This window comes from Miscanthus floridulus, chromosome 9, assembly GCF_019320115.1.
Source record: "Miscanthus floridulus cultivar M001 chromosome 9, ASM1932011v1, whole genome shotgun sequence".
Classification (NCBI taxonomy): domain Eukaryota; kingdom Viridiplantae; phylum Streptophyta; class Magnoliopsida; order Poales; family Poaceae; genus Miscanthus; species Miscanthus floridulus.
This window is the reverse complement of record NC_089588.1, coordinates 32,606,142-32,620,906: the sequence shown is the minus strand read 5'-3', so window position 1 is coordinate 32,620,906 and position 14,765 is coordinate 32,606,142. Positions and strand designations below refer to the sequence as shown.

General features: G+C 46.3%; 3 protein-coding genes and 1 long non-coding RNA gene across 5 annotated transcripts; 1 reads left to right on the top strand and 3 right to left on the bottom strand.

The window, feature by feature from the left end:
- Positions 1-894: 894 nt before the first annotated feature.
- LOC136479612 (uncharacterized) lies at positions 895-6,560 on the bottom strand. Its single transcript, XM_066477419.1, has 3 exons — positions 6,346-6,560; positions 5,881-5,967; positions 895-1,444 (listed from the first exon to the last, which is right to left on the bottom strand). Exons 1-3 carry the CDS (start codon positions 6,558-6,560, stop codon positions 895-897), a joined length of 852 nt encoding a protein of 283 aa, XP_066333516.1.
- A 276-nt stretch (positions 6,561-6,836) lies between these two features.
- LOC136479610 (exocyst complex component EXO70A1-like) lies at positions 6,837-7,919 on the bottom strand. Its single transcript, XM_066477418.1, has 2 exons — positions 7,443-7,919; positions 6,837-7,130 (listed from the first exon to the last, which is right to left on the bottom strand). Exons 1-2 carry the CDS (start codon positions 7,917-7,919, stop codon positions 6,837-6,839), a joined length of 771 nt encoding a protein of 256 aa, XP_066333515.1.
- A 1,666-nt stretch (positions 7,920-9,585) lies between these two features.
- On the top strand, positions 9,586-11,378 carry LOC136481681 (uncharacterized). The gene is made up of 3 exons (XM_066479002.1): positions 9,586-9,885; positions 9,979-10,803; positions 10,907-11,378. The coding sequence occupies exons 1-3, from the start codon at positions 9,628-9,630 to the stop codon at positions 11,000-11,002; spliced, it is 1,179 nt and encodes a 392-aa protein (XP_066335099.1). The 5' UTR covers positions 9,586-9,627; the 3' UTR covers positions 11,003-11,378.
- A 966-nt stretch (positions 11,379-12,344) lies between these two features.
- LOC136481680 (uncharacterized) lies at positions 12,345-14,560 on the bottom strand. 2 transcript variants are annotated; one of them, XR_010764812.1, is made up of 7 exons: positions 14,022-14,560; positions 13,830-13,883; positions 13,586-13,682; positions 13,247-13,356; positions 13,055-13,125; positions 12,817-12,933; positions 12,345-12,724 (listed from the first exon to the last, which is right to left on the bottom strand). It is a non-coding gene; the product is annotated as an uncharacterized lncRNA (long non-coding RNA). The 2 variants fall into 2 exon arrangements; XR_010764813.1 differs by lacking the exon at positions 13,055-13,125.
- Positions 14,561-14,765: the final 205 nt, after the last annotated feature.

The window sequence follows — 14,765 nt, the reverse complement described above, 5'->3', positions numbered from 1 at the left end:
GGCAGGCAGCCAGCAGCCGCAGCCTGCGGGAGAGTGGAGACGGTAGCAGAAGGCGGCGCCGACGTAGTTCGAGGTCGTGCCAGGCGCTGGCGTACGTCGAAGGACGCTCCATGGAGGGAGAGTGGTAGCAGTAGGGGGCGGTGAAGTGTTGCGGTTGAGCGCCGCAACCGCCACCGCCACCCACAGGTGAGGTGGCCGGAGCTTCAAGTTACATCCCGGTTGACAAAACTGGGTTGACAACAAGGGTTCAGGGAACAATAGGATACTTGTATCCTATGTACTTTTACACCAGCCACCTCACCGATAAAAGTGATGTCTACAGTTTTGGTGTAATTCTTGTGGAGTTGCTCACTAGGAAGAACCATTTTCGTATTTGTCCGCTGAAGGCGATGGCCTTGTTTCCCATTTTGTTAACCTACTTTCCGAGGGAAATCTTATCCGGATAATAGATCCACAAGTTATGGAGGGAGGCACAGAAGTCCAAGAAGTTGCTACACTTGCAGCATCATGTATAAATTTAAGAGGTGAGGAAAGGCCAACAATGCGACTGGTAGAACATACACTGCATGGGCTTCAAGGTCCCAAGAGGTATAACAAAGATGGTATTCTAGCTGTGGAGGTCGAAAACAGTAGCATTACGACGAACTATCCATGGTTGAGTGAACAAGGGCAAAGAATTGAGAAACCAAGTAGTAGAAGATACAGTTTGGAGCCAGAGATGATCTCGTTGGTTTTAGCCAAAGCTTATCACCCCAACAGTATTTTTCTCTCACAACGAATCAGTACCAGTCGAGGATTAGTCCAAAAACCAACCAGCCAACATGCTGATCCGAGGTAGCACTGCTCTGTTTGCACGTTAGCATAAGACGATTCGTTAACTTCTCCTAGGAGTAACTATCCGAAATCACGGTGCCTCCCTATTCCACCTTCCACCCGCCGCCGCCGCCGCTCCACCCGACCGGCGCTGCCGGACGCCTTCCTCAAGATCCCGTCCCGAGCCGCGCCTTTTCCGAGTTCGGACTCAATCCGCTCGGCCTCGCTCGCGACTTCCCGCACCGCGCGACTCCGTTGGGCGCTGCCGCTCACCGCTCGCTGCTCGGCCGCTCCCGGCATGCCTCCCCTGCCCGCGAGCGCCCAGCCGCGCTGCGGCGGCGGCGCGACGCCCAGCCCTTGAGCCGACACGCCCCGGCCCCGGCGCCCCGTCCGCAGCGCGGCGGCAGCCAGCCCCAGCCCCGCCCCGAGCACCGCGTCCAGGCCGGCCACAGCAGCAGCATACTCCTCGCCTGCTCCCTCGCCCTTCCGTTCGCCGCCGCCGCCACGGACGCGAGGAGCGAGGACGCGCCGGCTCCTCCTCGCCTGCTCCAGCGCCGTTCCGTTTTGCCCCGCCGCCGCTGCGGACGCGAGGAGCGACGACGCCTCGGCGCCCGCCTCTCCGCCGCCTCCACTGATGTGTGTTTGTCAGGAATATAACGAAAGAGTGAAAGCATCTCCCGGGCTCTATGACGAAAGGGGCTTATATGGCCATCGCAGTTTAGTAAATCAACTTCTTCAGAATTTGTCAGGAATACTGAAAACTGTCCATCATATTGCTCTATGGCCCCTTCCACTCCCATGGATGGATGGAACAAGAGAGAGTGCCTATTTTAAGATGGCAGGCAACTGAAGTTAAGATGGCATGTAATTTGTGGTTACCACACTATCAGTGCTGCGCCCCTGAACCTGATAGTGTCCTAACAGGGGCGGCTATCAGGGGCAGGACTTCTTTTGGCGAAAAGTTGTCCCTATGACCACTGACTAGGCAAAGGACCATTTCTGTCTGATCTTGAGGCCCTTTCCCCTGATGAACTGTCGCTTAAGAATCTGAACCTTAGTGCCCAGGAAGATAAAAATGCCTGGTCAGTGCCAATTCTACATCCATAATTGATTAGAAGTGGTTTAATGCCATTTTTGGCTGGCTCTGCCTCATCAAAACTTATAAATTAGCACAGTTATTGAATTTGTGGACAATGGGTGTAATACAATAACCATTATATGTATTGTGGCAATAATCATTAAATTTAGTTCTATTTTTTTTCTCTCAAGGGGACCTGTTTGCTGTTTTGCTAAGAATCCAGAATTGACAGTCATTTGGTGGTAACATCGGGACATTGCTGCTCATGTATTTATACGAAAATTGTTCCTTCTGATGTCTCTCTGATAGGAGGGAAAATGGTTGGGAGGGAGGACTGCAGACTTCACCTGAAAAAATCTATATTGGCAGGCTTAATGTAGGCATAGCATTCTTCAGGTCTAGGAATGCCACCAACCTATCATTTAGCAAAAAAAAAAAAAAAAAAAAAGACCCTATAAGTAAGAGACTGTATGGTGTAAGTAATTTACGCTTGGCTGTATAGCACAGCATGCCTCATGTAATTTATGCCATGTTCGTTTGGCTGATAAGCCATGACTGAAAGTACTTTTGGCTGATTTGTTGTGAGAGAAAAATACTATTCGTTGGCTGAAAAAGTACGGTTTATAAGTCAAGCGAACAGGGCGTTAGATTTGGCAATGGACCGTGAATCTTTTCCCCTTTTTTGAACATTACAGTATGCCTCCTGTAATTAGTCGAGCCAGAACAAATTATGTTTCTTTTTGATTAACTGATGCAAAAGGACATTCCAAGCGGACCGAGCCTAGCTCGGGTGGCAAGTGCCCAGGTGTTGGGGCTCGCCGGCCGGAGATTGATCCCCCTGGGGAGTAGAATTTCCGGTCTCGCACCCATATTTGTTTCGTGCAGGTCCTGGACAATCACGTGGTGCTACAATGGGACTACGACGTTCCCGTCGTCTACGAGGCTCGTGGGGCTTCGGTGATCTCTAGAAGGATGTTTGAGGTGTATATGTTGTAGTTTCTAGGGGTGTGTGTGGTGGTGTAAGTGTGTTGTGTTGTGTTGAGTACAGATACTGCAACTTGTACACTAGGAGTCCAGGCTAAAAAAAAAAGGACATTCCAAATTCCATCTTACCCAACAATGTGGTTTTCTGATAATCCAATGATACTACAGATGCTGATGTCATACTCTGATGGAATCCTATTTTTTTTTATTATCTTTGATAGTTCTGTTTTTTTTTTGGAAAAAAAGTGTTGTTCAGAGAAACTGTTGTGTTTTTATTAATCCTGTCTGATGGAATATTTATTAGAAATTGGTATCTGGTTACACGTCATTTGACCTCGTGGTGTTCATATAACAGGTTTGTGATTGTAAAAACCTGTAAAGGGATCGAGTAGAGAGAAGATCAAGTCAGGCCATCCAGTATTGGCCAACAACGAGGTGCCGACCAAAGAAACACTTAGGGCTCGTTCGTTTCAGCTGAATCCAGTCCAGGAATAATTCTTGTTCACTCAAGCTTATTCAAATTAGATAATAAATCCAGCCAGGAATATTTTTAGGGAGTCATTCCATTTGAAACGAACGAGGCCTTAAGAAGATTTCTCAGTACATTGGACCGTAGATAACTCATGTTTATTCCAGTCATGTTTTAAAGATATCCAGATTAGAGAGCACTGATATGCTACACAAAACCTGCTTCATCAGCCTGTTCGTTTCGGCTGAATTGGCTTATAAGCCATGACTGAAAGTACTGCTGGCTGGTTTGGTGTGAGAGGAAAACACTGTTTAAACCGTGGATTATAAGCCAGATATGAGCGAATAAGCCGAAACGAACAGGCTGCATAAGTCTATGTGATGTGGTTATGTTCATATAAATAGAATTTCTTATTTAGTGTATACATAGTTGCTGAAAAAGGCTGGATATCTTTCATCATGTTGGTCAATGATTCCTGACAATCCTGGCCATCTCAACAGCCATCCTGACTTATCTTTTTAGTCTCAATTTGCACCAATGCATAGAAAAACAATATGAGGTCAACTAGAACCATTGGTTTAATGGTTCATGTTATTTGCTCTACTTGTTCATCTAACTGATAGAGATCCTACAATCATGTGTCCATGGATTACTTTGTCCTTCAGTACTTAGTTGTTACAACCTGGCCATGTCTCTTCCTATTACAGATTAATACAATGCAAAATAGTGGTTCTCGAGCGCCATTGGGAGACAAGACTAACACAACTAAAGAAGGTTACAGAATGCAACATGCTATCGAACATTCCATTGTGTTCCCTATGTATATGTTATATCGATTTTTTTTTAAACTATCACCAGTTGATGCTAAAGGCCACAAGAGGGAAAAGGATAGAGCTCGATGGCATGTAATGTCAAGAACAGAGGGATGACAAAAAAATAAGAGGCGACGTGAATCATATCATAATAAAAAAAATAAGCATCAAGTCACCGAAGCTACCAATAAAAAAAAGCACTTATTTTGACATTGTTACTAAATTTGACGCTTATTTATTTGAATGTGGCTCGAAATAGTATGTTGCTAAGCCAAGTTAAAATTTATTTGTCTTCATTTCAACCCACTATTTTTTGATACTCTTATTGCGTTGAAACTTTGAGGCTCCTAACCTACAATTTTTTTCTTACTTTTATTGTGTTGAATTGCATTCAAAATTTTAAGGTTTCCATAGCAACGTACGGGCATACGCTAGTAGGGCCTCGTTCACTTTGCAAAAAAAGTGAACCTGATGAATAGTACCACTTTCGTCTTATTTGGCAAATATTGTCCAATCGTGGACCAACTAGGCTCAAAAGATTCATCTCGTGATTTCCAACTAAACTATTTAATTAGTTATTTTTTTACCTACATTTGATACTCTATGCAAGCGGCTAAAAATTGATGTGATGGAGAAAGAGTGAAAAAACTTGGAATTTGAATGACATCTAAACAAGACCTAGTATATAAAATCCTGACAGCACCATAGCCGCTCACCTAGTCTCTCGCATCGAATTCTCCTCCCCTCATGCTTCGTTGATGCAGCGGTGGTGGTGCCACCCTCCCGCCAATAAACGGAAGTGGTGTAGTGTGGGCGTGTGGCCCTCAGTCTACGCGCGGAGGCAACGGTTATGATGACACAACACCAATATGGGCGATGGATTCCATTTTAGGCCCCGTTTGGTCGGGCTCCTGCTGCGAATCACTATAACTGCACTATTCATCGAAGTTGTTTTTCTCTCTCCTTTCCCCTCTCACTGATACCACTGGAGCCGGAGAAGCTCGTTTTTTTTGTCTCCCGTGGCTCCGGATACAATGTCACTACAGTGTAGGAGCTGGAGCAGAGCCCGGCCAAACGGGGCCTTAGTTTCGTCTGTGCATGAAGAATGAATTCGATTTGATTTTTGTCACTACTACAATAATAATGATTTTCAGCAACGGAAGCCTGCGGAGGTGGCCGAATAATTAGATTTGTTTGCTCAACATTCATAATGTTTTTGTTTTAAAAACATTATTAAGTGCATCAACATTGGCCTATTAATTAGTTAGTTTTTATGGTCTATTTTCTAGCTTTTAAATAGGGATTAGGTTTGCATGAACAATATGTTTACTTTAATAGTTTTCAACTAATTTATTTCAATTGCAATTGATTATAATTAAAAAGTGAACATTGATAATTGTTTTAATTAGGGGCCATATTGTATATAATTATTATTACTTAAATTGATTAATTCTTTTTTTTTGTTTCGATGTCTTAAAAGATGGATAGGAACACATGGACGTCCAGTTCAATGCAATGGAAGCCATTTTTCCATGATAAAGTGAATATATTCATTGAAGCCGCAAATTGGAATGCAATCACCAAGAATGAAATCAAAATTCATTGTTCATGTAGCTATTGCTAGAATAATCTTGAACTGAAAGATGTGAGTACAATCAGATGGCACTAGATCATGCGAGGCTTCATGAAGGACTACACTATTTGGGCCAAGATTCTGAGCTAACGGCGAGGCGGACACGCCGACCGTGGCGCCGCTGTACCCGTCGGCGAGCATGGTTCTGTTCCAGTGGGCGTTCGCCGGTGTCCCATATCTACTTTTGCAACACTCAGACATTTACGTCCGAAACAGCTGAAACACTTGCAACATACGTCTAAACACTTGCAAAACACCTACAAAACACTCAAAAGCCATTGCAAAAATATGCAACATTCAGAAACACTTGCAACAGACGTATGAAACACTTGAAGCATATGCTTGCAACATGTATGTATATGCAACATCTAGATCTACTTTGCAACATCCAGATAAAAACACTTGCAACATACGTCTAATACAGATGAAACATTTGGAACATACACTTGAAACATACGTGTATAGCCATTGCAATATGTGCAACATCCCGATCTATTTTTGCAACATCAATACAAAACAATTGCAACATGCTCTTTCAGGGCAAACATCTCCTTACTGCTTCGGTGAATGGAGGCTGGTCAGCGCGTGGAGGTCACTGGTGTGCTTGCCGGTGGCGCGGAGCTCGCCGGCAATGCGGAATAGGACGGCGACGCATAGAGGGCAGGGTGGGGGCGACACAGGCAGCGGTGGGGTAGAAGGCAGGTGGGCGCGGCGCGGGTGGCGCAGGGAATGGGTGAAGGGTCTAGATGTCGAATGTTTGGGTCTGAGCATTTCCGTACTAATATATACTAGTCCAACCATCAATACATATTCCCACACGCCGTTCACCCCTCCCTACTTGGTTCATTAGATCCTAAGACTATCTTCAACAGCACATACCCAAACACAAGACCCATTCCATAGTTTGGGTCACGTACAACAAGAAGGTCACGTACCCAAATCTTATCTTCTCCAATAGCGAACCCAAAACTCGCCACCTCCTACCAACGGATCCACGCGAGGCCGTCGTTCCTCCATCGGCGCCGCCATCTGAGCGAGGCGCGCGAGTCATGCCGCGCCGACATCGGACCGCATCCGTGCATCGAGGTCGGCATCGCCTAGGACCGCGTCCAGGGTGCCGCAGCAGTCGGCGAGGAGGCCGTAGTAGTTGAGGACGTAGCGGGTCATGGGGTGGATCTCCCCGCCGTGGACGGGCTTCCATGACGCCTCGCCATGGATGGCGTGGCTGAACTCGATGGTGTGGCGCACGGTGGAGCCCAGCTGCTGGACGGTGCTTGAGACCTCGCCCCAGGGCCGTCCCTGCGCATGTGCAGCATGAGCGACGGCGCAGGGCCTCCAAATCTAGCAGGCCTCCAAATAAAGAGTAAATAGATCAGCACAGCTGAAGCTTCGGCTTTTGGCCCATTAGCTAGCAAGCCTATTAGGACAGCTTGCACAGCAACAGTTTGGCCTAATAAAAAATGATTCGTTGGCCGGCCGCTGGACAGTGGGCATCATTTTGTTTTGTCAATCCCAATTCGCAGCAGTTAGGTCTCGGTCTCCTCGTCTCCTACCGCCGCCATCGTCCTGATGCCGTATCGGCTGCTGGCCGCGTATCACGAGCGATCGACTGTTTTTTTCTAGGCTAGTAGGCCACATTTTTTAGCTTGGTACAGGGCCTTGAATTTTCCCGGGACGGCCCTGCTCGCCCGCAAAGAATTCGCGCACGGTGCCGTCGTAGAAGAGCGCCTCCAGCTCCGACCGCACGTCGGTGAGCGCCTCGTACATGACGAGCGTGCGGTACAGCTTCTCAGTGGCGTGCGGCGACACGGCGAGCGCGTCCGCGAAGGCGAGCAGCTGCAGGACGCAGGCCCTGGCGACGTCGGTGAAGCACTCGTGGCCGAGGTCCTCGTCCGACATGAAGACCTCATCGTAGAGCCAGCGCTCGTCCGCGAGGAAGGTCCTGACCACGGCCCTCATGGCGTGACTCCACCACCGCATCCTCTGGTCGAGCGTCGACCACTCCATCCTGAGGACCTCCTCGATGGTGATGGCCTTGATGCCGAGGACCGCCACGGACTCCATGAGCGCGTCGCGGCGAGCGGACACGTACACCTGCGCGAACTCTGGCCCGTACCCGGCGCGCAGCATGCGGGCCGCGACGGTGCCCACGGCACCGAGGTCGTTCGATGACAGCTAGAGGCACCGCAGAGAGGGAGCGGAGGAAGAGAGCAGGGAGCGCGCCTCCTCCTCCAGGCATGGCATGGCAGCATGCACAGCGCCGGCGGCTGCGCGGGCGGAGCGACCGGATGCCGCGATGGCGTCGTCAACGGCATAGAGGTAGTCAGCGCTCAAGCCGCCAGAGGATGACGACGAGGAGTTGCCGCCGGCTCGAAGGAGGAGGCTCCGCCGCTGTTGGGGAGAAACAGCCGCGACCGCCGGTGAGGGAGGAGGCACCGCTCCTAGCGTTGCCGTCGAGGATTTATGCTGCTTGGGAGAGCTCCGGTTCACTCCGCCGCTGCGCGTCTTATCGCCCTGCCTCGCCGCCGCATGGGGCACGCCCAGCCCTGGCTCAAGGTTCGTCCACGTGCCCGTGCACCTCAGCACGCCACCCGCCCCGCCCATCGTCTCCTCGCCGCTACGCCCCACGGCCGTGCCCTCTGCACCAGAGATTTAGGTCGTGTGTCGGAAGGACGCTTATTTGCCTTCCCTCTCTCCTCCCACGCAAAATGGGTACTTTGATTGCCTACTCTGTTGGTGGGGTTTTTTTTAACTATGCACCATGCATTTTGGGTTTATGTGGCCTTTACGTTGTTGGAGACAATCTAACAACAAGGACTCTACTCTGCTTGACGTTTTAATATCTTAGGAACGCTATTAAAATACTATTTGTAAACATGTCTCTTTTTTAATAGAGGTGGCTCATTCTACTATTCCCTCTAAAAATGGTTTCCAGAACAAGCCACCTCTACAAATATATTTGTAGGAGCGGTTGATATTTTCAGGCTCTCTATAAATGCTCCTATCTTTAGATGAGACTTTAGATTCAGCTGCCTCTATAACTTTATTGATGGTTAGTCAATAATTCATAACTCTAGATTCAGCCGTTTCTAAAAATTGGGTAGCATAGTAAAGTTCTTTTTAAACAAAGTTGACTGAAGGCAAAGTTTATGTCAAAGTTGTATATCTCGATATCTACAACTTTGTAGTTGACATATTTTTCATTTAAAATAATTTGGATCAAGCAAATTCAGTTTGAAGTACTCATATTTTGAAATTCAAATTTTTTTAATTTTCTAGACGACCTCGGATAGAGAAATGATCAAAGCAAAAGTTATAGATCTCAAAAAGATATAGAACATTGCGGTCGATAACTTGTTCATTTGAAATAATCTATGGTCCTAAATTCTAGTTTGAAGTCCTCACATCTTGAAATTCAAAATTTACAAACGACAGAAACGACACAAGCCAAAGGTATATCTCTCGAAGAATTATACAATATTTTTTATTTGAAATCATTTATCCAAACAAAGTTATGTTTAAATTGTTTACATTTGAAATTTAAAATTTTCAAACATGCTCGGATGGAGAAGCGACCAAAACCAAAGTTGTACAACTTGACGTTACATACAACTTTGGATTTTTGAAACCTTTTCTATTTGAATCCCATCTAAAAACCGGTCATGTAATTTACTTTTTTTTTTAGATAGAATTCCATCTACTACTATGCTCCAAGCCCAAAAACTACCACAGGCCCACACAGCCCAACAAGTCATGGCCCATTTGCCTGAGACACACTACACAGGGCATCGCCGCCGCTGCCTTTCTCCTGTGGCCTGCGGTCCTGCCTGTGCCGAAGATGGCGGCGGCGACGACGCTGGACATCGCGGAGCTCCCCTTCTCCGACCTAGTCGTACTCCTATCTCCCGAGACGCCTGCTGACGACGGCCGCTTCCGACGCGTTGTGGACGCCGTCGCGACCGAGCTCGGCCGAGGCGGGTCCGGGCTGCTGGCCATCGCCGGGGTGCCGCGTGTGGGCGCCCTCCGGCGGCGACTCCTCCCCTTGGCCCGACGCCTCGCCCTCATGGACCACCCGATCCGCTCCCAACTCCTCAAGGTACCCCTCCCCCTCCCCTTTCCTTCTTCTCGTTGTTGACCATGAAAGTTGAAACTGCAATGTGCCTTGATATATTTCCGTCGATTATTTCAGAAGCATGGTTTGGGCAGCGACGTGCCTTTGAAGAAGCTCAATCGGTCTGTATCCTCGTTCGCGCAGCTTCTAAGGCACTCAGGTGAACTCACCTTGCTTGAGTCTGTGAACAACAACAACGGTTTTAATTCTTCAGATAAGATACAGGATTGTAACCAATCCGTGGACGCTAACGGTGACGATGACATGGAGAATCTTGGTGGCCTCGTTAAGGAGCTTGGTTTGTACATGATGGAGCTTGGGATTTTGGTTGCACGAGCTTGCGATATTGCCATCGGTAGAGGTCAGCTAGAGCAGAGCATCACTGACTTTGGGACGGCAAAGGCGAGGCTCATTCACTACCACTCTGAGCTGGATAACAATGTTATCAGGGATAACAGTACAAAGAGGAAAGGTTCGGTAAGTAAAGTGGCAGTAAAACCTTATCAGTCATGTTCTGAAAGGAGGTCCGAATCACTGTGCCCGTGCTGCATCAAGTCAGAAGATGGGACTACTGTAATGTCAATAAAAGAAAATGATTCTAAGGATGCCTCGATTCAGGGTCAGGCGGCTGCTGAAATTTCCCTGTTAAACCTATGGCAGGAATGGCACTATGACTATGGAATCCTCACTGTTTTAACAGCACCATTGTTCCTGAGCGCCTCTGAGGACGAAAACAGTTTGGTCAACCTGGAATGTCATCCTCCTGATGGGCACACACACTTGCAGTTATGCAATGGAAGGAAGATATTCTCTGTTAGATGCTCTCCTGAGAACTTCATTGTTCAGGTTGGAGAGGCAGCAGACATCTTGTCCCAAGGGAAATTGAAATCTACACTTCATGCTGTGAGTAGACCTTTGACTTCCACAGACATCAGCCGTGAGACTTTTGTTGTCTTCCTACAGCCCTCATGGGACAAAACTTTGGCTTATCCTGGTTACTCTTTAGATGAAGGTGAATCCATTCTTAGCAAGGAGACTTCAGACGTCAGTGATGGATCAGCAGGGCCTTGTGATGAAGATACATTTATGCAAGAAATTCTGAAAAAAGTTCCCCCTATGTCATCAAGGCTAAAAGAAGGGATGACATTTGCAGAATTTTCTCGTCAGACAACAAAACAGTATTATGGTGGCAGTGGCATCCAACAAAACAATTGAGCACTAGCACTACAATGGCACATGCATGTAGTTGTAGCACACATTGAACTGATGTATTGACTTGCATTTCGATACCAATATGAATGCGCAAAATGAAAGCGTCCTGGTAAACAATGCATACTGCTCATCCTACTCGATGACTAAGTTTTGCAATTGTTCACATAACAATTGGTGTTTTTAACTGATATTAGCAACATATCCAAGGACTGGGGTCCAGGATTTCTACTAGGCCTTTTGTTTTGCAGTAGGTGAATTAATTACATAAGCAGCCTTTATTCATGACTTGGGGTGCTGGTTTGATCTTTTTAGTGTGAAAGTTGAGGGTTGCATGGAAATTCTTTCGGAGAGAAAATCACTAAGAAAATTAAATTAAGCCGGCCAGGGTACGCTCTTTTATTCATATTGAACTGGACCATATCTTGTTTAATGCTTTCATACACTTCCTTGGCCATTTGAAGAAATGTCAATGAAATGAAGGCAGTCTTTTCTGTTAGTGCTTTAGTTGAGGCCAAAAGTTAATAATGTCTACTAAAAAATTAATGTTCCATGGCTTTGTGAGTTCACAATGGTTGCAGTACCTACAGTTTGTGTGTGTGCCCTAGCCCTTTTGGCAGAATATCTGGCAGTGGTTAGGAAATAGTCTGAACATTGCTACTGAGAACCTTCACTCCATCAGCCCTGATGATTCATTATTTCCAAATCTAACTGTATCCTCTTTTATTTCATTACAACTTTTATTAATAGAATATTGATTGGACTGTCAGAATATTCAATCCCATTATTTTGGCTAACAGGGTTTCACACATGGAATTCTCCTTAACTTTGCATTTTTAATTCAGATAAACTTTCCCATCATGCTGGCAATTCAATCATTATCCCTCTGTTTTTTAGAAATGCTAATTTTCAAAATGCAAGCAGATTATTTGTTAGCAATTTTGTTGTATTACCCTGGATGCATAAATGAGAACTTTTCTGGACTGGTTTCTCTAACTTTGGTGCTAAATGGTTACATCTTTTTCATTATCACTAGGATCATGCCCGTGCGTTGCAACGGGAACAAAGTAATACGACGATAATCTTAAATTTAAACGTGTATTATACTATTATCAATGGCTAATTTAATCAAGAACCTAGCTATCAAAGCACAATCCTGTGATGGCAGCGGCAACCACTGAAATTCAGGTGAACCATAGAGCTTAAATATATAACTGGAGCGATTAATTGCTCTGTACCCTATTGTTATATAAAAAGATATGCAACCCATAAACTGGTCTAAACACTATGCTCTCAGTATGCTTTCTTACGGCATCATCTGAAAGCAATTCAAGATACCGATCGGCACAGCGAGAAGGCTTCACGGGATGGGTTCTTCCTCGTTTGTTCTCAGACTCTTAGTGGTCAAAAGAGCTCCGGTGCAAGCAGACAAAAGCAGCAGCCTGCTGAGCTTGTTTCCACAGCATTACATGCCCGGCTTCTCTTACAAGAATTTCATTGTTGGCAATTATTAGTCATATCAGCCAAGGGATTGTCAAGTCGATCACTACCATGGGCGCCACCATAGGGTAACTCATCTGCTAGCATGGGCTCGCTTCAGTCAAAACACTGGATCCTATAAGAAACATATATCTCCAATTTTTTTATTCAGTTGATTAAAAGTAAAACATTCTAGACCCTAATTAAGAGAGGTATCTCCAAGCATACCTTAATTTCCTATTCACTGAACCTCAGCTAATTTGATGAATTTTCCACAGGAAGAGCTCTCACCAAAATTCTGTTCACTGAACTTTTGCAGCGCTGGGACTTCTCTGTGTAGTTACACTGGAAGGTAACAATAAAATTAGAGTTGAAAGCTCGATGAACAGAGAATTGAAATTTTACAGGATGAATTTCAGTCCATAGTGAAATTCTTAACTATTATAGGACAGGCTATTTGTATTACCCCTTCAGTCCATAGTGTTCTTACTCTCTAGACTGAAAAGTAACCCACATGCAGTTTGAAGATATTACTCCCTAGATTAAAAATAATGTAGCACAATTATTAGGATATGCACCCATTTAAAAATAGACAATAGAGAAAAGGTTTTCTTCTCTGAATGATTAAGACTGAAATGACCTCTACGTGAACCTGTACCTGTGCAAGACTGGAAGGTTCCTGCCAGATCAAGAATAGGGACGAGCAGGGAGGGGTACTGCCGGCAAGGGGCGAACCATGGCCGCTTGTGTGCATGTCGATTGAATGAGCTGCCGAGATTAGAATATTTATTGTTTTAATTGATGCACGGGGCAGAAAAAACGTGAATTAGACTCTTGCTATACTCTTATTTGAATCAAACTCTCCAATTGGTATTATATTGTCTGAAATTGAGCATAGGCCTGAAAAGTTTCAGGTTCATAAACATAATTTAACTCAATGGACACAAAGATTCAGTTTTATATTCGAGAATTACAAAAGAGATAAATGATATAGTACCATTGTCTGTATTATGCAGGTTCGCTCACCAGTAATAAACTCATCAGAATTCAGGGTATAACACCCTATCTGTTTTATTCAGTCTTCAGTTGTACAACTGCATCAAGATCGAGTCAATGTTTATGTCTACTTTGAGCTGGCTAATCCTTCATCTCAAAGCCAGGTATCCAAGCAAGATGTAGATGAAAACTAATGGAAGATGTAGATGAGAACTAACGCATACAAACAGAAACAGGTTATGTACCAGGGTCCCGGTAGTTGACTGTGTAGATTCTCCACGGAAGTTAGGCTCAGAAAGCTGCAACTTCACCATACCAATGCACGCAGCATCAGATATCAGATAAAAAAAAAAATCAACCGAAGTCCGCCTGCCCTGTGTAAGTTCATCATATGGAAAATATCAAGTTGAAGGGGCATGGGGATAATGGGGTCGTACCTAGCGGTGTCTGCATGAAGGAGTGTCGAAGGAGCAAAGAAAGCCTGGTGGCAACGGAGGTCTTGTGGGTCATGGAAGGTGCGCTGCAGCGCCACTGCTTGCCGCCGGAGCGCTGGCAACGGAGGTCCTGCGGCACCGGTGCACAGCCAACCCCGCCGCCGCATCGAGTCACTGCAGTTCCACCACCATGACGAACGAGATCTAGGTCGCTTCGGCTAGAGGCCTGCTCCTCCGCCCACTGTCATAGCTGGACGTACGATCTAGGGAGGAACACGGAGCGACGGGCGTGCTTGGGGATGGACCCGAGGCACTGTTCCATCAGAGACTCAGAACGCTGGCAACGCAGGTCCTCCGACACGACACTGACCTTTGCGTGATCGCTGGAGGGGCTTAGCTGGAAACCGCGTGGGCGTTGACGTCCTCTGCTATGGGATCGGCGAATCGGCGTTGGCGTCCTCTGCTATGGATCGAGCCGGACTGGAGGAGATCGGGGGTAGGGGCGTTGTGTTTCCTTCTAATGTCGCAGTGATTACCTCCAGTTTCCATCTATTCTCACGGTGAATGGAAGTGCCGGGCGGGGTCTGGGAGCGAGCGCGTAGAATGAGCCTTTTACCTTGTGTGCTGTTACAAGAGATGGTCGCGGTCTGCGTGCCACTAAAAAGTTTAAACGCACCTATATGCTATGACACTTTACCTTTTTTGCCTCCCGAGCCATTTCCGTTCACCTTCTGTTTGATTTTTGCC

Bases quoted from the DNA above. Each gene is read 5' to 3' on its own strand.
- LOC136479612 (XM_066477419.1), bottom strand. From the start codon at position 6,560: ATGCTCAGACCCAAACATTCGACATCTAGACCCTTCACCCATTCCCTG. The intron at 5,968-6,345 runs GTAAGGAGATGT...TTGCAAAAGTAG, and splicing joins AGCCTCCATTCACCGAAGCA to ATATGGGACACCGGCGAACG. The intron at 1,445-5,880 runs GTTAGCTCAGAA...AACACACATCAG, and splicing joins GTCGGCGTGTCCGCCTCGCC to TGGAGGCGGCGGAGAGGCGG.
- LOC136479610 (XM_066477418.1), bottom strand. From the start codon at position 7,919: ATGCTGCGCGCCGGGTACGGGCCAGAGTTCGCGCAGGTGTACGTGTCC. The intron at 7,131-7,442 runs GTACCAAGCTAA...GAGGCCTGCTAG, and splicing joins CCGGGAAAATTCAAGGCCCT to ATTTGGAGGCCCTGCGCCGT.
- LOC136481681 (XM_066479002.1), top strand. From the start codon at position 9,628: ATGGCGGCGGCGACGACGCTGGACATCGCGGAGCTCCCCTTCTCCGAC. The intron at 9,886-9,978 runs GTACCCCTCCCC...CGATTATTTCAG, and splicing joins TCCGCTCCCAACTCCTCAAG to AAGCATGGTTTGGGCAGCGA. The intron at 10,804-10,906 runs GTGAGTAGACCT...GTTACTCTTTAG, and splicing joins TGAAATCTACACTTCATGCT to ATGAAGGTGAATCCATTCTT.